The sequence below is a fragment of the Cryptomeria japonica genome, chromosome 9 (genome assembly GCF_030272615.1).
Source record: "Cryptomeria japonica chromosome 9, Sugi_1.0, whole genome shotgun sequence".
Lineage (NCBI taxonomy): Eukaryota > Viridiplantae > Streptophyta > Pinopsida > Cupressales > Cupressaceae > Cryptomeria > Cryptomeria japonica.
The window spans coordinates 559,124,701-559,147,613 of NC_081413.1; the positions used below are offsets into that span (position 1 = coordinate 559,124,701).

General features: G+C 35.3%; 1 protein-coding gene across 1 annotated transcript in view; it reads right to left on the reverse strand.

Annotated features, from left to right (window-relative positions):
* Positions 1–7,467: 7,467 nt before the first annotated feature.
* LOC131070818 (glucose-1-phosphate adenylyltransferase large subunit 1) overlaps positions 7,468–22,913 on the reverse strand; it is a 93,627-nt gene continuing 78,181 nt past the window's right edge. The window contains exon 15 of the mRNA XM_058006480.2: positions 7,468–7,826. Within this exon, the coding sequence (XP_057862463.2) occupies positions 7,725–7,826 (102 nt within the window). The 3' untranslated portion in view covers positions 7,468–7,724. The remainder of the gene's footprint in view (positions 7,827–22,913) is intronic.

A 22,913-nucleotide genomic window follows, 5' to 3' on the forward strand; every position in this document is an offset into this window, starting at 1 on the left:
AGACATATGGAAGCGATAGATGCAATAGGATGGAGTGGATAGGTGCGCAAAGCGATCTCATAGATGGAGGAACTCACGTTTTAGATAGCGCCTGTTTACCAGGTTTTAACCACTTGTTTTTATTGCACATTTTGATTTATTTTTCTGATTTTTTTCTCTCTTGATTTTTGAGAGATGAAACATGTCCTGCCATCAATTGATAAAGATAAGACGACCCAGAACAGAATCCAATAGTCATGCTGATCTATGTCATTGTTTTGATTTGTTCGATGATTGATAATAATGTCTGGTTTCAAAGAGTGAGTACCACGTGTAAGACTGATCTGTTTGGTTTCGAGTGTACCAACCCTGTATAAGACACGTTAATATTGATAGATTTCGAGTGATGAATTGATTAACAAGACATGTGATCAGTTTGATTGCAGTATTTGATAGTTTCCCTATTGTTGATTTGATGGATGAGCCATGCGCTCATGCTTTGATTTTCAATTTTGTTCTTTTTTTTTTTTTAGTTTTTTGACTTTTTTTTTTTTGAGCTTTTTGGATTAGAAGAAAGATGTATTTGGTTTCCCCAATGTATACCAAGACAAGAAATGGATGAATTGTTGAGCTGAAGATGAATGGGTGAAAGATGGACGTAGCTTATGAGGAGACACGTCAAGAGATTTTTTTTGAAATCATGTTTTTGTCCATAGTTTTGATCAAGATCAAGGATGGAAAAGGGGATATGGATAGGAGAAACAAGATCATAGATAGTGATAGATGATGGAAGAAATTAATAGTTAGGATAGATGGTATAGATTAGCATGAAGCAAGATCATAGATAGCATTGGATGAACTTAGATAGAGTAATGGATACTGGAGGAAGGATAATGGGAGATGTGGTATGAAGAATAAAGTGGATGAAACTTTGACCCCAAGTATAGAAGTCTCCATTTGTATAGAGGTGATATGTAAGATTGTCATAGTATTTAGCACCACCTGAATAAATGTTCCTGATTTTTTCAAAGATAGAGACCCAACCCACACTTAGAACCTCTGATAAATTCAACCAAACATATTTAGAAACTAGGAAGTAGACTCAAAAGGAAGAAGAATCCCAAATTGGATCAAGGTACTTAGTCTTTGATTACCCATGTGTGTGCAATTGGGTTCATTCTGGCTCATATGATCATTGTAATCTTTACAATCCAATGTGGCTAGTTACATGAGTTATCCTGACTTCAAAAGCATCCTGGATAGAGCCTCATTGCCAGCAAGAATCCATAGCTCCAACAAGGTTATCGCTGTAATATCACAAATATTGCTCCATTGCCAACCAGGCGTCCATAGCCCCAATGGAGTTATACACATTTTCCCATAGCCAAACTTTTGATATTTCATTTTTTTTTCTTTTAGATATTTCTTTTCCTGATCATGCTTTGGATCTTTTGATATTGTCTTTTTCTTTTCTTTTGATTGCATTGGCTTGTAAGTAATGAAACTTACATGGGTCTAATAATCACAGTGGCACTGAAGCAAGATTTTAGATTTTTCACTAGCCATGTCTTCGACTAAGAGATCACAATGATTTAGAGCAATTGATTAAGTGTATGAGATGTAGTAATCAAAGGATGTCAGTACCAAGATACAATAAGTGGTTCTTTTTTGGATTGAGTGTGTATCCCAACCAAAAGACAATGTTGAAGAGGAATAACCTCAGATTCTGAAGTATATCATGAATAGATATCTAGGAAAAGGACTGAACATTAGATTTGAGCATGGGAAAGCATGTGACAAAATGACACAAATGCCTATTTCACAGATGGTGAATTTATGCAAAGGATTGAATGAAAGGGGTGGAAGGATAGAAAAGATGTGTTGGATAATAGATAGAATGTTTGAATATTTGTGCGAGGATAGATGGAAATGTATTCAATATGAGTGTTGGTACACAACTTAAGAAGTAATGAAGATATGGAGAAAAATTGAATTTTGGGACATAAGAACCCAAAATAGATAAAGAAAATGATGGAATAATAGTTTTAAAAAGATGTTTAGATAGATGTTTGAAAGAAGTTCAAAGATGTGTGCCTTTGTTGATCTTTCTTATGGATCATTTGAGGTGATGGAATGGTGGATGGAGGGAAGTAAGGACCCAAGATGGATGGAAGGGATGGAGAGTTTGAATTTGGAATGAAAGGACCTAAAATGGATTTGGAGGATGAAGAGTTTGAATTTCGAATGAAAGGACCTAAAATGGATTTGGAGGATGAAGACTTTGACTTTGGAATGAAAGGACCTAAAATGGATGAAGAGTTTGAATTTGGAACGAAAGGACCTAAAATGGATTTGGAGGATGAAGAGTTTTCTTGATCTTGATCTTCACTTGGAGTAGGATCATTTGATTTTTCGCTTTTCTCTTGATTTTGAATTAGATTAGTGAAGGAGATGGAAGGGATACCATGCTCTTTCTTAGGAGGTGGATGTTGAATGGGACTCTGCTGTTGAGATAAAAGGGGATCATCGTGGATGGAATACCAGAATTTTAGGGGATCATCATAAGATTCTTGATAGGTAGAATCTTGATAAAAAATGGGATTAGATTGGAGAGCCATGATATCTTGAGATTGATTTGGGCTAGGACTCATTTCCTTTGAATAAGCTTCTTTTTCAAGTGACAAGGGATAGTCACATGAGTGATCAAAGTTTCAATTTAGATAGGTTGATATTGTTGAATTGATGGATACTTCGTTTTAGATACTCAAGCTCACTAAGTCGAATAGAGGGTTTGTTCGATATGCCCCTATGACAAAGTACGTCAAATGATATGGATAAAGTCTCTTGATATGGAAACTTGATTTGACTAAATTGAATATCTATCTAGGTATTGTTGTCGTTGAGATAGTTGGATGATAAACTCTTGATCACTTGGTTTGATACTCCCCTAATCTTGTTGGATGAAAATCTTGCCTAAAGATAGTTGAAAAGTTGATAACCACCTCAAAAAAAGTGATTTGTTGGATTTTGAAATTCTTATCTCTCTAAGGTTGCTCTTTTCTCTTTGTTTTGAATTGATTGTTGTATTGGTTGATTTGCAAGATATTTCAATGTTCATAACAAGAAGACATGGAACACATGAAAACAATGATCATCCCTATGTTAAACATTGAGTGTATGTTTTTGTGAGGATATTTTCAAATCTCCAATGTTTTCACTAGTCTTGATACTCCGTCAGCTCAAACAACCTTGTCACCCCCTAAAGGGCGCTTGTTTTTTTGCCTTTTGCCAGAAATTAACCCAAAATGAATTGCTTCACAGTTGGATAGTTATCTTGGGAGATATATGGTGAGTAATCTTGGGGGCGAATTCTTCCCCACCCTTGCACTATGATATTGCCAATGTATGGCAACTGACTCGGCTCAAAGCTTCTACTTCTATGGTTTGTAGTAAAGATTTCATTCGGCGCGACAAATGATAAGCTCAATTAAGAGGCTTCCCAACCTTTAGAACAAAGGCTTTTCACATCACAAGGATACTAGGGGAAGCCTATCAAATACACACTTCTGTTGGAGGGGATTTTCATCAACCTCCACATTTGATTATAGTGGGTTGGTAAACTTGGCGATAAAGTCGTTTCCCACTTGGGTCGTACCCTTCACACTAGCCCTTTTGAGTCTTCGAGAAGGCAGACCCTCTAAAGGATTTAATGCTTGAAAGTAAAGAAAGCATAAAAGAGTGGGTTTGGCTTTTTGGTCACCCAATTAAGGGAGAGCATGTACCTACCACTTAAGACAAAGCAATCAAAGTTTTTTTTTTAACCTTTTCAAAGCATTTGTTGGCTGTCCTATTTGGAGATGTTGCTCCAACAAGCATGGTGTTTATTTTAGCCCCACATAACAAATGATTTTCTAAACTAGGAATTGGAAATCCTGGTCAACAAAATGAAAATCGTTGTAAGAAGTAACTTGCTTTGTAAGAATGGATAAGTTGATTGTTCTTTTTAACTTGCAAAAAAAAAAAGATTGATTGTGCTTTTTACCTTTACAAGAAAATGAAAGATTGTTGCTTTTTTTAGAGCCCAAAATCTGAGGTTTGAATCCCAACTTTGCAAGAAAGTAAATGTTTGATTTGTTGTTCTTTTTACCTTGTAAATGTGATTATTTTTAGTGCCCAAAAACAGGTGAGGTACTTTTTAGAACACCAAATTGAAAAATGAAGTTCTTTTTACTCAAAAAGAAATATGAGCTCTTTTTAACCAACTTTGAAAAAGATAGAAAAGAAATCACTAAATCCTAACTTAACTCCTCCAAATCTGTAAGAAACTGTTAGAAACCTGAAATAAAAAAGAAGTTAGTGAAAATCCAAAAACCTTAGGTGGGCTTCCACAAGCCTAATTTCAAATCGTGGTTACAAACTTTTCACTCTTGATCCTGAAATGCCCTGAAATTTGACTAAGTTTGAAATTTGGAAGATTTTCCAAAAACTAGATTTTGCATTATAACTCCTAGAGGTCTGAAACACTTCTCAAACATCCTGACAATATATATGGAATATAACTTAAAGTATAAGAAAGCTCTTTCTTATACTTAAATGTTATATTCCATATATATATTACCCTTGCACAAGCCTAATTTCAAGATTTGATTAAAAATTTTGCACTCTGTTTCAAATGCGCTATTTTAGAGAACATATGCGCTAAAACAATTGTTAAATGCGCTAACCCATCTATCAAATGCGCTAAACCATCTGTCAAATGTGCTAACCTGCGTTACAAAAGCGCTAACCTATGTTCAGAAGCGCTAACCTGCAATGCAAATGCGCTAACCTATGATGCAAATGCGCAGATTTTTAGACAAAAGCGCTAACCTGCATGACAAATGCACTAACCTGTAATGCAAATGTGCTAACCTATAATGCAAATGCGCTAAACTATCGAACAAAAGCGCTGTCAGAATTCACACATGCGTGAATCTGCATTACAAATGTGTTAATTTTTCTTTTGCGAGATTTTTAAAGGTATATGCGAGGTCCATGAGCCCCACGGTGGGCGCCAAAATGTGTCGACTTGAATTTCATCCTTAGAATGTTACCTGTAATAAGTTAGTTTCACAAAAAACAATGGAAATGCATACAAGAAATCCAAAATCCACCAATGAAACTACATGAAATACATACTAAAATAAAACATTATTTTACCTTCATGGCTTATGTCTCATTGTGTTCTAACTCCACTGTTCCTGGTTGCAGATGGTGTGCTCTCAAACAATGCACCATTGGCCTCCAAGATGGAATATGAAGAATAGACTGATAACTTGTAGTTCACTGACACTATGATATGCAAATACTACATGACTATGCTAAATGATTGTGCTAAATGATATTTGCTATTTGTTAATTGCTTAAAAAACTCACGGATGCATATGATTGATTGAAAACTATTTTTGAAGACTAACTCTCTCAACTGAAGCTCTTGATTTTATAGACTTTGAGAGGATAAGATGACATGGCTCAAATCGACGGTCATGATCAGACCTACAGATTTGAATGACTATGAGCAAAGGTGAAGGTTGAGAGTAAGGGGGAAGGAGAAGACAAGTGTCACTCATCTCACCTTGACTGGGTTGCTGACTGAGGGAATCTAGGGATGGTTGGAAGAAATTTAAGCATGAGAGGACAAGTAGACTCAAGTCCTTCCTAAGATGTAGGGGGTGTTGGAGAGAATATAGAAAATAGTTATGAAATATGTATACGTACACAATTTTCATTAAGTTTGGAAGTTGGAAATAAATGATGAATTAATATTAAGATATATTAATTTCCTTAACCACATGTTTGATGAGTTGGCAAAGGGAAGATGAAGTGGAGATGGAAGAATGAGTTGGATAAGAGATTAAATAATTTAGAAATTATTTAATATTTGAGACTATAGGATAAGAGAATAACTATTAAATATTAGATATTTAATTAATTAGAAGAATAAAATAGATGAATTAATTAATAAAAAAAATGAAAATGAATTAAATAAATTAATCTTTTCAAATTAACTATTTAATAGAAGAATAATTATTAAATAAATATAAAATATTTATTTAATTTCTCATAGCCAATTTTTATGTGCATACACAAGCCATAATGATGGATATCATGTGACATGATATCCGTGGATATGCCATAACTCCTAATATCACAGTGAGGAGATATATTTCTCTCACACAATAGATGAAGCTATTGTCTTCACAATATGGTGATATAACTTATTTGAAGGATAGAAGAATTCCTCCCTAGCTAAGAGGGAGTGTTGAAAAATATGTAGCAACGGTCAAATAACTCTAACCATTCTAATATCTAATTGGCCTAATAGCCTTAGACATCTGTATGATAAATTCTTTTATTCCTACCCTTGTTCGTACTTCTTTGTATATGCATATTCTGATCACAGATCACAATATTATATGATGATCAATTTGCTCCATAATCATCTATATGACAATCTGATCGTACATATCATCAATTATATGTATAATCGTTAATAGTTTATATTACCAATTATACATAGCATTGATTATATTTGTATATCGATTATCAAGAGTGATGATTAAATGTTGTTTATCAAGTCATAGTATCGGTCACACTAATTATACCAATTACTAGTTGTTTGATTAAACATTGCGTATGATTATCAATGGTTATCAATGGTATTTGCTCCACATAGGAGTCACGACTCTATGTAGAACCATGTTGATTCCACACAGAGCTGTGACTCTATGTTGACCATCGAGAGTATATATCATCAGCTCTATTCCATTCGATGGATGGTGAAGGTTGTTATTATAAGGAGAGCAGTCAATATCATTGTGCATACAGAAGTGATCTGCAATACACCGAGTTGTGATATTATGCAGAATATTGTGAACTGCAAATAGTTTGATATAGATATACTGTAATCAGCTTTAAAGGAAATTCTGATTCATACATACTACTGTGCATAATTCTATATTACATTGTAATTTTAAAAAAATACTATATACATAAATCTGATCCAACTTTAACATGTACTAAATAAAAGAGTGTCAGCAAAATAAAATAGCTCCAAAATAATATCTCTTGGCATATATATATATATATATATATATATATATATATATGATTTTAAAAAAGGTAGCACTATATGCAATCATAGAATAATCTTCTCTGATTCACTTCTCAATAGTGAACCAATCATCCAAGGATCCAAGTAATTGTCAAAGCAAGTTATTGAGATTGTTTTAAAGAACGCTAAATTCATATAACTTATTTAAATTAGTTGTTTCAACCTCAGTTATTTGCTAGGTGTTGCACTAATATTAGAAACATTAATTATATAACAATTACTGAATTTACAAAACTATCGTTTAAATCAGCTCTCATTCTAGTATTATTTGCTAGATTGTGCACTAATATACTAGTGCATATTATACAAATATAAGTGCTAAATGCGTAGACACGGACTAAACTGTTATCATCATTTTATTTCTGTGATTAGGTAATAGTGTTTAAAATGTAGGCATTGAGTTTGAACTAATACAAATGTTGTTCAATCAATTCCATTTACAGTATCTAAACCTTTAACTTGCCTTAGGCAAAACTAAATGCTCTCTGTTACTGGGATGAAAACTCTACTGAAACTAATTCACAAGTGCTAATTTCCTGCTTTTATCTTGCTATGGACAGCAAATTTAGGCACCAAAAATCAATGTTCTTTGCTAGATTACAGTGCTGTCTTTAATTGTCGAATTCTTTAAAACTATAACTATTCCTGAACGGATGTAAAACCCTTCCGATGGTCTATCTGCTTCTTGTACATTCTACACAACATCAGAAACAACAAAATGGAACTGTCAGAATAATGCAAATCATATTTACAAGATCAGAGATACAGTTATGAAAAATCTTGATCACTAGTATCACTCTCCTCTTCCTCATACCTCAAAATAACTACCTATTTGTTTTGTATTCATCTGTTCTGACTTGCAAGGGAAAGTAGATTATTGTACCAAGTGATTGAAAAGAATTAAAGTTAGGGCCTAAAGCAAAAACATGCATTAGAAGATCAATCTCTCATTTCTTTTGCTAGTAAGTACCTCTCATCAAACTCCCAATTTTTATTCTCAAGCTCATATCTAGGATGATTACTAAAAAATACCTGCCAATGATATTACGAAAAAAACGGACACTGCAAATATGGAAATTGGAACATCTCTGAGATGCTACTATTATGGCCTCTATCTAGTCATAAGATGCAACAGCTTGTTTTTGGCCATGGAGATCAGAATTGAATGATTGATGAGACCTTTATTTATTTTATGGGCAGGTGTTTGCTGCATTGAAAGAGGAGAAAGGTAGAAGGCGGCAGGAAACCCAGAGGCAGATATAAAGACTCGTGGGAAAAATTCAGAGGGAAGGAAGAAGATTCCCATCGAAGACAATGAATAATATTTACATAATTTATTAAACATTATTAAATATATAAATATAAAGTTAAATGAACTCAATAATTATAGTATTAAAGTTTTTAAAAAAAAAGGCAATGTTCTCTCACGCAAACCCAACTGCGGATAAACGAGATAATCACGAAAGTTCGGGAAGACCTAACTGGCAATTTCTGTTGATTCCCTGCTATTTCTTTCGATTTCTGGCAAGATTTCTAACAATTTCTTTCTGTCCCGAACCTGGTACAAACCCAAGGCCAAACCAGGACTGGATCCGGACCTGGCTTAAACCCGGCCCCGCACCCAGACCCTACGTGACGATTCCAGTATCTTAGCCATTAGAGGAGCAACAGAAGGAGATACAAAGTAGGAGGTATTATCTTATGAAGCTTGCCAAAGAATGAGAAAGCTTGTAAAAAGAGAATTCATGCCTCTGTGTCCCATGGAACCGCAAAGGCTATTTGAAAGGTGGGGTATGGACTTCATAGGTCCATTCAAGAAGCCTAGTAGTTTATGGTGATTTAACCAAATCGTCCTGACAACTGAGCATCTTACAAAATGATAAAAGCAAGGGAATTGCTAGAGAAACTGGAAGAAAGAACAGAAAATAATTCATATATAAGAAGATAATCACCAGATTCAAAATACCTCTGCACTCAACAAATGATAAAGGAGATCTATTTGGAATATAGATTATGCAATGCTTGACAAGAATTCAAGCTTGTATTACCCAGACGGGAATGGCCAAGCAAAGGAAACCAACAAAAAATTGTAGTATTCAAATCATAATTACAAAAGTTGTGCATAATGGAAGGGGATGACTTTGAAGAAACTTTCAGTATTCTTAAATATCTTACAACAAGACACACTCCATACCAATTGATGTTTGGATTTGAGTTCAGGAATAGCTTGTACGAGCTTGACTACCCAATCCATAGAGTTAAGCAGGTTGGACATGAGGTGTTTGAATGCACATTGAGCAATCAAGGTAATTTGACAAGACAAGCAGTATGGCATGATAAATTTTTGTTATGGATGAATTTGAAGATGAGTATCTCAAAGGTGGTAAAGGCAGGGGAGATCATTTTCCAAAATCTTGAAGACAGATCTATTTTTAGAAATTAAAAAAAAAAAAAAAAGATATGCTCTGATCTCCACCTTTCTAACAAAAGGAAGGGTAAATAATGTGCAGATCAGTTCTGAAAACATTTTGAACGAGTTGATTTTTTAAAGAAAACAAAGAAAAACCATTACAAAATAAAATAGCTGAAAGATACAAAAAGGAAGATTGTTTAATCATGAAGAATTGTGCCAAGTGACACAAAGGAGATTCATCAGAGAAATAAGTCCCACATTGGAGTCAGTTCATAGATATATCAAAGGAACAAATCATTCAAAAATTTAACTTTTGAAGCGAAGGACAACAATAAAAGGCTCAAAGAAAGTGAAGAAAACTCATCAAGAAGCCATGAGGTATTATTAAGAAGCAAGAGAAGATTCTCAATGAGTAGGGGTTAAAATGACATAGAGAGGTTCACATGTAACCTCTTCCACTCCATGCAGATACATCTAGATTGTCCTAAGGAAACATCTTGTTTTGTTCAGATGAGAATGTCCCTACAAGAAGCTCTTGATGCCAATCCAAATCATTTGGGACATGGTGATAAATTTATGGAGGACTCCTACAGTCAAAACATCCATCCTTAGTCCTACTCTCAACCAACCTCCCTCTAGTAGCTCCTCCTACAACCTCCCTATACTCCATCCCCTTCAAACTTTCTGTCAAGCACCTCCTCCCGTTCTAACCCATCCTAAATCTTTCACAATTCATGGATAATGTTAATATCCTCTCCCATCCACATAAACACTAGGTTCATCTAGAAGAGACTAAGTTCCTTTGAGAGGAGACCAAGTTTGTTCGAGCATGCTAAAGAGTTGTCGAAGCACATGGGTCATCTATCAAAGCTCACATGCCATCCAAAAAGGCATTCACAAACTATAAGACTGATCTCTAAAGCAACTAAGTCCAAATCCAGATCATTCAAATAATGGAAGCAAGCAAAAAAGAAAACATTTTAATGGACTTTGAACAATGTAAGCAATCTTTAAGACACCAAACATCCTTGGAAGGAGGAATCTTGTCAAAAAAAGGCAGGAGTCCAACACAGCCCACTGGTACTCTAGAAGATTGGATAGTAATTGTTAACAAAAGTCTAAAAGAGGTCATACACAATGTGCTTGAAATAAAATAGAATTATAAGGTTTGCATGCCTAGGTTATAAAATTTGAGAATATAATTGTTTGATGGAATGTTCAATAGGAAATGTACATTGTTATTTCTTATTTGTAAAACCTCAATACTTCCTAGAATATGTTTGTGATTCACCCAACAGGCAGTAAAAAATACAATAACAGTATGTGGGAATATCACCAACAACTTGATTTCTCTCTACATTTGAAAGGGGCAGCTCCCTTGTATGATGGAAACTTCATATTTTTGCGTACTTTCTACCAGAAAGCACAAAACAAACAAGAAAGTAGAAGGATGAGAAGGGAAGAGATGGCGAAGGTAGAACCCTAGGTGGACCAAACACATTGGAGAATACCTAAATAACTTGGTAATAAGGAAGGTATTGTAGATTTGAAAGTCTCCTCTCCAATGTCAATAAAAATGTGTGAATGATTAATATAATGGAATCATGGAAACCTGATGGAAACCTGATGGAAACGCAGAGTCTTCATATATCAAATTCATTAACATGCAGATAATACAAAGATCTACCTTTCAAATTCTAGCAACACAAAGCATGTAAGAGAGAGAACAAAAAATGATTTACTGGGTGATTAAATTTCTTTTAACAAGCTAAAAAATAGTTTTGTAAACCAAAAATTCAACATCTCCATTTATGAGCAACACTGAATTCCACCATGTTAGCTATTACATTTTATTGAAATAAATACAAATATTACAAAATAAGTTACACGATTCTGCTACTACTTGACAAAAACTTCAAAAAAACTAGCAGATCCCAAAGAGCATTTTACATTTAAAACTCTGCTCTCTAGTTCTAAAACCTATTAATCAATCCTCTATTACATCTTTCTTCAGCCTATTCATTACACTCAAAGTTCCCAGACTCGGACTCGGCTCGGACTCGGCAAGGCCAACTCGACTCGTGACTCGGCCACGACTTGGCAATGACTCGGCAAAATCTTGAAATTCTATACTTTTACAATTATATATATATGAAATTATATATCATATTCCATGACTCGGGCCAAGTCATAAAAACTTGGCAAGGTCTGCTCGGCTCGGCGACTCGGATAACTCACACAACTCGCGGCGAGTTTGGGAACTATGATTACACTACATGGTAAAATTGTTTGCATCACAAATATTCCACCTCATTCCACTAATCACAAACTTCGAATTTGCATGTCCTTAATTAATAAATATCTTTGCACATTTTAATTAATTAATTATTTAATTCTAAAACAATCAAATAAACCTTAAATGAGGGCCCTTTCAATGAGTTAAACTACATAATATATCATATTTTCCTAGACACATTTGACCTTTATAACATGATACTGCAATGAGATTGACTGATAATGTGGAAAACCAAGCCAATACCTTATCCATTGAGCAAGAGAGTTGATAAAGAGCATGTACCATAAAGCTTGAATGTATGAGATCCAATTGAAATAACATGCATTTTTTCTTGGAACAAGATCCCACGATAATTACTTTGACCATTATGATAAATGAAAGACTAAGTTCGACAGCATTTCCAAGCTGCAAACAATAGGAAACATGGGGACACATTGCAAGGAGGAGGGCCTTTTCTAGGGGTACAACATAGGATGGCAATTAAAAAAATGGAATATTAAAATATAAAAAATTTCAAATATTTATATGATAAAGCACACAATAAATTAATTATCTAATCATAAAATAAAACATTAGAACTTATTTGAAAATTCATGAATCAACGTAAAAATTATTAAAATTTCAATATCTAATCATTTGGGTTTTCATTACTAGCGGTAAAACACAAAAAAATAATTTAAAAAACACGAAAAAAACAAAAAAAAAACATTTAAAGCTCCTAAAATCAAACCTCTCAAGCTCCATATTAATTCGACCTGTCACTTTCAAATTCATTATCAAGTTGAAGGTTGAAGATTGAAGGATTTTTCTTCTCCCAAGTTTTCAAAAGACAGGTTTTGGAGGTGAATCTTGAAGATGAAGTGAAATTTTCAAGGAAGACAAAGATAAATTTCTGAGTTGAAGCAAAATTTTCTGTGTGTTGGAAGGAAGAACATAAGTGCTTTTTCTGAGTTTGAGACAGAATTTTCAGAGTTGAAGGCAAATTTTCATCAAAATCAGTCAAAGAAAATTGCAGAAGTTCAAGAAATTCATATTCTTGACTGATTTCTTCTATCTAAACCGTTTATTTCTCAGAATTTACTAATAACTTGACCCATTTCATCCACTTTCAGTCTGATTTTTCACTAATATTCTTGACTGATTTCTTCTATCTAAACTGTTTATTTCTCAGAATTTACTAATAACTTGACCAATTTCATCCACTTTCAGTCTGATTTTTCAATAATAATTAGCTTTTTAACAAGCTGAAAGTGAAATTTTCAAGTTAAAATGGTCTAAATCAGAAATAAATCTTCAAGTTTTCTTGAAAACAAAAGTAAGTTTTCATGTGTTTTGCAGGTTAAAGACCACCAAAAGAGTTCCTTCCAGGAAAGCTCAAGATGAAGTTCGCCAACAAAGGATTGCAGCCGGAATCAAAGATCAAATTCAAGTGGAAGAATGTCACAGATACTGACCTTGGGCTTGTGGATTTTGAAGAATTCAAAAAGAGAATGTATGACCATGATGGATACTTGCCGGATGATGAGGAATGGCATTGTCCAAGTAGCTAGATTCCCACCCACTAAAGAATGTGCTGAGCTAATGGTTAAATGTGCTATGCACTGTGATGCACAAGAACGAGCGATCATTGCACCTGATGGAAGGGTATTAGCTAATCTTTCAGAGTTAGCCATTCAAGAAGCGTTTGGAATACCAAACTACAATACAACCTCATATAAAACTAAAGAAGATGCCCAAAAGATCTATGATGACCAGTATGAACTTTGTGCGGCAAATATCAACAAGTAATGGTTGGAAAAGACAAGACCTCAAAAGAAAATGCCAAAGAAGCTACTACGCCCATACTTCAAAGAGGAATATGGTGACATTATCCTACTGCTGAATAGAGTAATTGGCAGCCCTCAGGGTGCGCCATTTGAAACATGGATGTACTACTTCATTGATGAAATAACCTCGGGAGTCAAGATGTTCAATTGGTCCCGCATAATTAGAAACAACCTTCACGAACAATTGATAGATTTAGAAAGGACAAAGTCATTTAACGTGAGCTCTTACATTGTCTACCTGTTGGCCAAAAATTATAGATATTCCAGACTAATTTGCAGAGGCATAGTTAGCAATGGTGAGAATGAATTCAAGTCTTATGACTGTTACCCGCAGTTGCAGCTTAGTGAGAAGAGCCATTTCAAGAGAGTAAATGATGGATTTCTGATGTATATCACAAGGACACTACAAGGGGGAACTCATTAAAGGCTATCCCCTGAAGCTAGGAGTTTAATCAGCAAGTATGGATCCTAGTTTATCCAGTTTCCAAAATTCACATACATAAAGAATTCAAGGCTTTACTAGTTTTCCTTACCAACTTCCAATCCATCCCACCAATAGAATGGTCCTACTGGAAGTTCTTAGATAGTTGGAGACATATCAAGGCTTCAAAAAAATAAGGCAGAAGGCAACTATTTCCTTCCCATTCTTTATTGGAAATATGTTGGAGTCTTGTCCAATGGCACAAGCTGCTAAAAGTGCCAGGCTAGAGATGCAATGGTATCCCTTCACATTCTATCGGTCCAGAGCTAACTATGATCCTCACGGCAATATTGGGAGAGTAAATGGAGAGAGATACGGGCATAGAGTGGACTTATAAGAATTCTGGGCAGATGCTATAGATGAATTTGACACAAGGAAGAGACTATGGTCCAGACTACTAGTAAGCTTGATTGGAATAATTGAACTTTTCTGTGTGACTAATCATTGGAAGATAATGCGGAATACACTCAATTGAGCTTTGACAAGAATGCACCTTTTTCGCCTGTTAGATGGTCAGAACCTGAGCATGTAGACTTGGCTACTTTGATGTAGCTAGTTGTGAAGTATTCTCGTTGGTGGGTCGATCGGCAAATTCATGGGACTAAAGACAAAGAAATTTCATCTTGACTTATGGCCTGATGGGTGAAGCAGAAGAATGTTCTTCAAATGCTGAAGCATCTCAAAGTGTTAGACAGATTGAAAGTGCTAAAAAGAAAGGAGAAGTAGGAAGCGCTTCAAGAACAAAAGGGAAGACAGTTGTAAATGAAGGACCTTCTCAAAGGAAACAAAGGATAGAACCATCTCATTCTTCCGCATCAGGGAACATAATTGATACATCGGCTATTGATGAGTCATTGGTAGATATGGAGATTCCTTCCCCAGTTCATGGGGAAAATGAAAAGTCAATCCATCAAGAAGATAAAGAACCACCATCTCCCACGAGCACGGAAATATTGGAGTCAGATAATGAAATGGATATTCTGGGCAAGAGGACGCCAAAATATGCCATGTGAAGAGAATGATAAGAAAGTGGAAGGCGTTGAACAACCTACAATTCTTGATTGGCTAAAGGAAAGATTGAAAGTAAAGACACAAGTAATAGAAGTTCAAGAAGAAGATGATATGGCTGACCGACTTCTTGGCCAGATTAGAATAGGTTGCTGTAAACAAGCCTGCCAATTTTTTTTTTCACAATCTAGAGAGATGAAGCAAGCAACCATACAGTCCATATTGTTGTACCGAAGGTAAACAAATCAAAAGAGGATATTACTCCTCTAGAATATGAGATCACCACTTTTGACTTGGGACCAAGTACAAAGGGTCAAGAAGTGGAAGATTTAGATAATTCAGTTGCTTCCATGAAGGCCAGATTAGACAAAGAGGTAGAAAAGAAGAGGGAATACAAAAAGGAAGTGGAGCGCCTAAGGGAATATATCCAACACTTGACTAAACCACTCAACTAGCGCGATATAGCAACTCCTCAACTTTTGAACTCCTCACAAGAAGCAACTGAAAATCTTGAAAAGAAAAGACAACGGCAAGAGAAACCAAAGAATGGATGGCAAATGGAAAAGAAGAAGCAACAACATTTGTAGATAAATTAAGGCTGACATATGGATAGACCTCCTTCCTACTCTCCAAAATTGCAAGCATGGTGGAAACATGGGATGACCTCCAAGATATTCAAGACAAACTTGTCCCATGCCTTAAGAGTATTGAAAGGCATGCATAAGCAAGAGCTGATTGATAGGGAGATAATTGCAGCAAGGGCCGCCTATGAATTTAATGCATGGCATTGGACATTAGTTGCCGCAGTGAAGTTCCGGAGAAGGTGAGGCCAAATAGTGCTAAGGCCGAGGAGCAGATAACAGAGATTCAGGATAAGAATTTCCTTGTAGCTGCAGATGTACTTGACAAGGAAACAATCAGAGAAAATGATATGCAGATGGAAAGCCTGAAGCTTAGAATTCAAGAGATTTTCTTCCCCGTCATTGGACCAGTCCTAAGGCAGAATTTAACTAAGGCATCTGAATTCTTGTCCATTCAAGATGCCTTCCAAAAACAGGAGCTGGAGTGGGAGATTGTTTTTGCTGCTTGCGCAGATGATTTGGATGGATGGGAATATAGGATCAACATGTTGCCACATGTCACCATGGAAGAGGTCGACTCAATTGTGTCCAGATTCATTGAAAACACTGTTGCCCGCAAGGATAAGGGTGTGCCTTCTTAGGAGATGGCTAACTACACCACTTGTCTAGCATGCATTTGTCTCTAGTTTTATTTTTGGAAACTTTATCTAGGGTTGTGTTGTCTTAATCTTAGTCGTTGATCTTACATTGATCTCGGCCATTCATTTGTTCCTCAAAAACTCTATATAAGCTCTCATTCTCTCATTTTCAGTGTTGTAATGAGAATTATGAAATTGTTGCGTAGAGCTACTTGAATAATAAAAGTTCATTTGCAAGTGTTTGCTTTGAAATCTTATTGTTATTAAGTGGTTGCATGGTTGTGTATCTTTCTTCAACAATAGCATAGTTTTGCGTAGAATAAATTTGCTTTCAAAGTTTGTTAGATGAATGAAAGATTTGATAGTATAGATTGCCGAAATCTTGCTCATATTTTCTTTGGATGGATGATTTTCGTTCAATGTGTAAAGTTAGCCTGAGATTATAATGTGGATGCTTAACTTCTGTTTCGAGTAAATATTGTTCGATTGATGGTATTATTCAAGTATGAAAATCTTGAGCACACCCTTGGAAGATTGCACTTGCTTTGTGTAGTTTTCTTAGTGTGGCGAAACAAAGTATTGTTATTGGTTTCACCTAGTCTTTACCGTCTCTTGAGTTCATAGGAATAGCTTAGGAGTAGCATAGAACTTCTGAACCATTATCCTTTTTTTTTTTAAGTCTATGATTGAAAATCCAAAAACAAAAGAGAGAGCATTCATTGCTAAATTCGTCTAAGTCTTAACTTGTGATCAACATACTTGAGCGTAAGTCCCCCGTGTATTTCAGCATACATCACCAAGGAAGCTATCCAACATAAAGTTGCTCGTTCGCACATATAGACCTTGGAGTTGCCTTGTGGTCTTTCTCGCAATCTTGGCACAAGTAGTGATTTTGTTCAGGAGAGGATAGAGTATCCTTGGATATTTTATTCTAATGTTCGGTGAATGATAAAACATACACCAACATGGAAGATTGTAAACCTATGTCAACACACATTGAGACAACTTTGCAACTTTCCCTTCATGATCCATCACTTAGGTAAATGTTACTCTTTATTGTGAGTTGAGGAGTAGTCTTATTTACCTAACTTATACTAGGCCAAATATTAACTATGCTATCAACTATCTTTCTAGGTTTATGCAAGAACCTAAGGTTGTTCATTGGAAAGAAGAAAAGCATGTTTTATAATATACCAGTGGTGCAGTGGCATATGGCTTTGAATACAAGAAAAATGCAGATTTTTCTATGTGGATACTTGGATGCAAACTATGCAAGTTTAGTGGATGATAGGAAGTCTACTTCATGCTTCATTTTTTTTCGGGAACCTAGTTTCATATCTTGGAAGAGCATAAAGAAGACCATTGCTGCTCACTCTTCCATAGAGGTCAAATGCCACATTGCAAGTGGAGCTATCTATGAGGTAATATGGTTATGTCACATTTTGACAAGTATGGGTGTTCTTGAGACAGGTCATACCACTTTGTTTTGCAACAATCAGAGTGTTTTGATGCTTATCCACCATCCTATTTTTCATGAGCGTACCAAGTATAATGAGGTTCAATGTCACTTTATCCATAAGCACTTTTAGCAATAGAATATTTGGCTCCAATTTTTTTTCGACTCAAGAGCAATGTTTAGATTATATTCACCAAATATCTTGCAACTGTGAAGTTCGAAGCTTTTCAAACTTTCTTAATTTGTTCTCTTGCACATATGACGCAATAAGGAGGGGGATTATTAGCATTTTATTTTCTATTACATCATAACGAACTTATAGTTGGTCAACTTGGTGATAGTCAATTATTGGTTACTTCCTTTTCTAACCGACTACTTACTGTTATTTATAATGTTGCTCAAAATACAATCTTATCACCTATTTTTTGCTCATTGTATCTTCTAATTAATTAGCATGTGCCTAAACACTATGAAAGATACCTTAAAAGAAAGTGCTTTTTTATATTTGTGTGCAATCAACCGTTGGCACACAACTAAATATTAGACTTGCAATTTTCTAACGTTTACAACCCTTATTGTAGTGTGCCTCTACCTCCTCAGGTGCTCAAACATTCGAGTATGTGCGTTTAAATCATTTTGATACATTTGAGCATTACAAAGAAGGAAATGTCAATTTGTGTACACCTTGTTTTGGCACATGTCAAAACTCTCACACATGCTTATGGTCACACTTTTGAAAATGTTTTTGTAGTGACACGCACATGAAACTTGTAGTGCCTTTGCTCAAATGCATCCTCCTTTGAAATGTGCCAATATATTGGAAGCAATTGAAATTGTTATGGTATTGAATGAATTGAAAAGGAGAGGAATACTCATAAAGAAATTACAATACAAAAGTCTCTAAAACGGAAACTAACTACGAAAAGGAAAATGAAATTAAAAGATCCTAAACCAAAAGACCATTATTGAAACATCTACAACATTACTTTAATACCCTCCCTTAGTGATCATTCTACTAACTACATCAAGTCGCCTCCTAAATTTTACAAACTTGTCCGGGCTCAAAGACTTGGTTAGAATATTTGCAGTCTGATCCACAATTGGAATATACTGCAAGATCACAGTTCCATATTCAACAAGTTATCAAATGAAGTGACAATGAAGCACAATATGTTTGGTTCGCTTGTGGAAGACTAGATTCTCGGCATGTTTTAGCACCCCTTGATTGTCACAAAACAAGGGTGAAGGCCCTGCTTGAGATATTTTCATTTCAAAAAGAATCCTTTGAAGCCATACTGCCTCACATGCTACTTTAACAGTTCCCTAATACTTTGCTTTGGTCAAGGAAAGAGCTACTGCCTATTGCTTCTTACTGGTCCATGTGACTACACTCGTACCAAGATTGAAGACATACCTAGAAGTAGACTTCCTGTCATTAATTGAAGCTGCCCAATTTGAGTCTGCAAGACCAACCAGTCAAGGGTCTTTGGTTCTTCTGTACAGAATGCCAAAGTCACATGTCCCTTTCACATATGTCAGTACACACTTTGCTGTAACCCAATGTTTTTCCTTAAAAACATCATGAAATGACATATGTAGCTCATAGCATAGCTAAGATCAGGTCTAGTGGCTATAAGATAGATGAGGTTGCCAACTAATTGCCTGAATGTGGACTCATTCACCAATGGTGAATCTAATTTGGTTGATAGTTTAAGCCCTTTCTCCATAGGTGTAGATAAAGGCTTGCAATCTGTCATCTTGAACTTGTTCAACAAACTCCTGGAATACTTTGATTGAGAAATGATAATGTTGTCACTTGTGTAACAAACCTCTACATCGAGACTAATGTAAAAGACCTCAATCAGTCATATCAAATGCTAGACACAAATTCAGTTTGATCTACTTAAGTAAATGTGCCCCACAACAAACAATGATGATATCATCCACATAGATGACAAGCAGAATGATGTCATTACCAACACTCTTGACATACAAGTTGGAATCTAAAGGACTTCTTGAAAGCCTCATGCAATCAAATACATGTCAATCTTGATGTACCACGCCCTAGGGGCTTTCTTTAGGCTATAAAGAGCCTTCACTAGTCTACATGTCTGGTGCTCTTTGCCTGCAACCATGAAACCTTTAGGCTACATCATATATACCTCTTCCTCCAAATCACCATTGAGGAAGGCACTCTTCATGTCCATTTGATGGACTTTCCAACAATGTTGTGTTGCAATGGCTAGAACCAGTTGGATGGTACTCATCTTTGCTATAGGAGCAAAGATCTCGTCATATTCAATGCCTTCTCTATGTGAGAATCCTTTAGCCACCAACCGAGCTTTGTATTTATTAAGAGTTCCATCAGCTTTGTATTTCAGTTTATAGACCCATTTATAGCCAATGAGTTTCTTCGTTGGTGAGCATGCGCTATTTCCACGTGTTGTAATTCTTGTCATTAAAGCATTGACTGCTTTCCAACATGATGTTGGTCAATGACGCCATCCCCTTGTCTTCCAATGCACGAAAACAAGGTTAAAGTTAAATGCAGCACCAAACTTTCACAAAAATCTGATTTTTCTGTCAAAAATCAAACAAACCCTCATTGGCACAAAATCGCAAGGCGATCAGCTTAGAAAGAAAAAAATACCTGCAGTCCACAAGTTGCAAAGCAACCAAAAACAATCAAAAGAATGCACCAAAATCCTAGACGCTCATTGCAAGGAACCCAAAAAAAATTCTAAAAACTCCAATTTGCGACCTTTGGCAACCTGCAAAATCTCAGACAAACCCTCGCACACAAAATGCAAAGGTTGTGCAAAGAGAACTGATCTTATGTCGAAGAAAAGAACTCTGCAAAATACTAACTCCTTGCAGTTTTCAAAGCCCACGCTCTATTTAGAAAGACCATGTGATTTTTACAAAGCTTGCATGATTTTTTTAGAGTCCATGTGATTTCACAGAGAGCCCACATGTTTTTTAGCGAAAAACGCCCTCGAACGCACAAACGACGTGCAAAAAAAAAAACCTTTGCGATTTTTTAGGAAAAAATCATGAAAAAACTTCATATGAGTTGCAAACACGCAAGCCAAAATTTACGTATAGATGCCCACGATTTTTACTAATAAAAAAAACAATTTTATTTTAGAAAAATAATCGGTCAAAAGAACTTCAAGAAAAAATCCAACCACCCACAACATTTTTTTTTTTTAATGTCAAAAAAACTTAACCCGCTTAAATATCAAGAAATTGTTATGGTATTGAATGAACTAAAAAAGAGAGGAATACTACTTATAAACAAATTACAATACATAAGTTTCTAAAACAGAAACTAACTACAAAATAAAAAGATCCTAAACTAAATGACCATTACAGAAACACCTACAATAGCAATGTCAATAAGAAATGATGTCCTTTTATGAGGCACACATTTTCAACCACATGTGTGCCATTACTCTATAACATTAATCTTCATGGTGGCATTCTTTGATCTTCCTAAACTCATTTTTCAAAAAACCGAAACACATTCTCTAAGTATAGGTGTGCACCTTTAACCACATGTTTGCCTATACCTTAGGTGATCATTTAGTTTCAAAGTAGCTCTTTGCTTTGATGTGGACCAATACTTCATTCAAAATTTTCACTTTTTTCTCTTGTTGAGGCGTGCGCTAAAGGTTCTACACATGCCAATGCGCTAGATTTATTTTTTTCAAATATTCTACTTTTGACATGTCTCTATTTGGCATTTTTTTAACATCCTATAACATCTTTGCTCTTCCTTTGTAGAGGTATGCTGATTTCTCCAAGTACTTGAATTTATGATCCTACGAGGGTTAGGAAAAAGAAGTAACAAGATGATGTGTAGTAGATATTTTCACACATATCAAGGGTAGGTAAATAAAGATTAAACTTGACACCATAGTTGAACTACTCACTATTGATGTGGATTTTGAGTTCACTCAACATTAATAAACTTTCACCTCAAAATGAAGTTTATTTACTTGAGAGACTGAGAAGATCTCAATCCCAAGGCTAGGAAAGTCTTTGTTAGACCCTGTGGTTTTTATTCAGTACAGCTCGCATTAACTGTTTAACGAAGGGATTCCAACTAATCTCTCTAGACTTTACAGATATTTCACTCTGGAGTAATTATCGTGACTTATTTCCCTTTGAATGAACAAAAACAAAAGAAAACAAACATGAAATGAAATAAATTCCTATCTACGACAAGTTTCACAGTTAAATGTCCTTTTGAAATGATTGAAATGATAAAGAACAACTTTCATGAACAATCAAAACTTTTCCTCAACCATTCACAAAAATTGTGCAATCTTTAAACGAATATTGTAATTGACAAAGAAAGGTATACAACACACCAAAAATGTTGTGTAGAGTTATATATTTCTTCACCAAAAAGCAATGAGTTACAATCTGATTTTCACCATTAATTGACTCTAAGCTTCATCATGTCAAACATTTGCAAATAGAGAACACAATTGAGATAGCTACAATTGTAAGAGAATCAAGAACAAAGACAAAATAACCAAAGCTCTTTCAAGTCTAATACTCTCGAACATTCTGAAAAATAGAGAGTTCATTTGGTTTCATAGCAGTGTTACAAAAAAGACAAAATTGCCAACTGGACTATCTTGACTAGGGTTTAATCGCCGCCAATTTATTTAGTGCCAGGTTCATTGGCACCTTGCTTTCGCAGTAGATACTTCTCGAAGTTAGCTAACACTTGGGCTACTTCATTTTCACAATCTGTTACTATGGATAGATTGTGCTCTTGGACTCTGCAAGTACTCTGTAGAGGCTCGGTGTTTTGCTCTCCTTGAGTGACCTTTTCATTGTACTCCCCTACTATGGACTGCAACTGCCCGATGTCTTTTAAAATCTGCGGACTATTGTATTTAGTGGGATCACACAATCTTTTATCCCAAGCATCTTCAGACTCGAGGACAATCCCTTCTTTCCCCAAGCAAACCACGTCTTCTATCAATCTTTCCATTAATATCTGTACGAGTGTTGTATTCTGCCTTTGAATATCTTTAGCTTCTTTTCCCGCCTTTTGCAACTTAT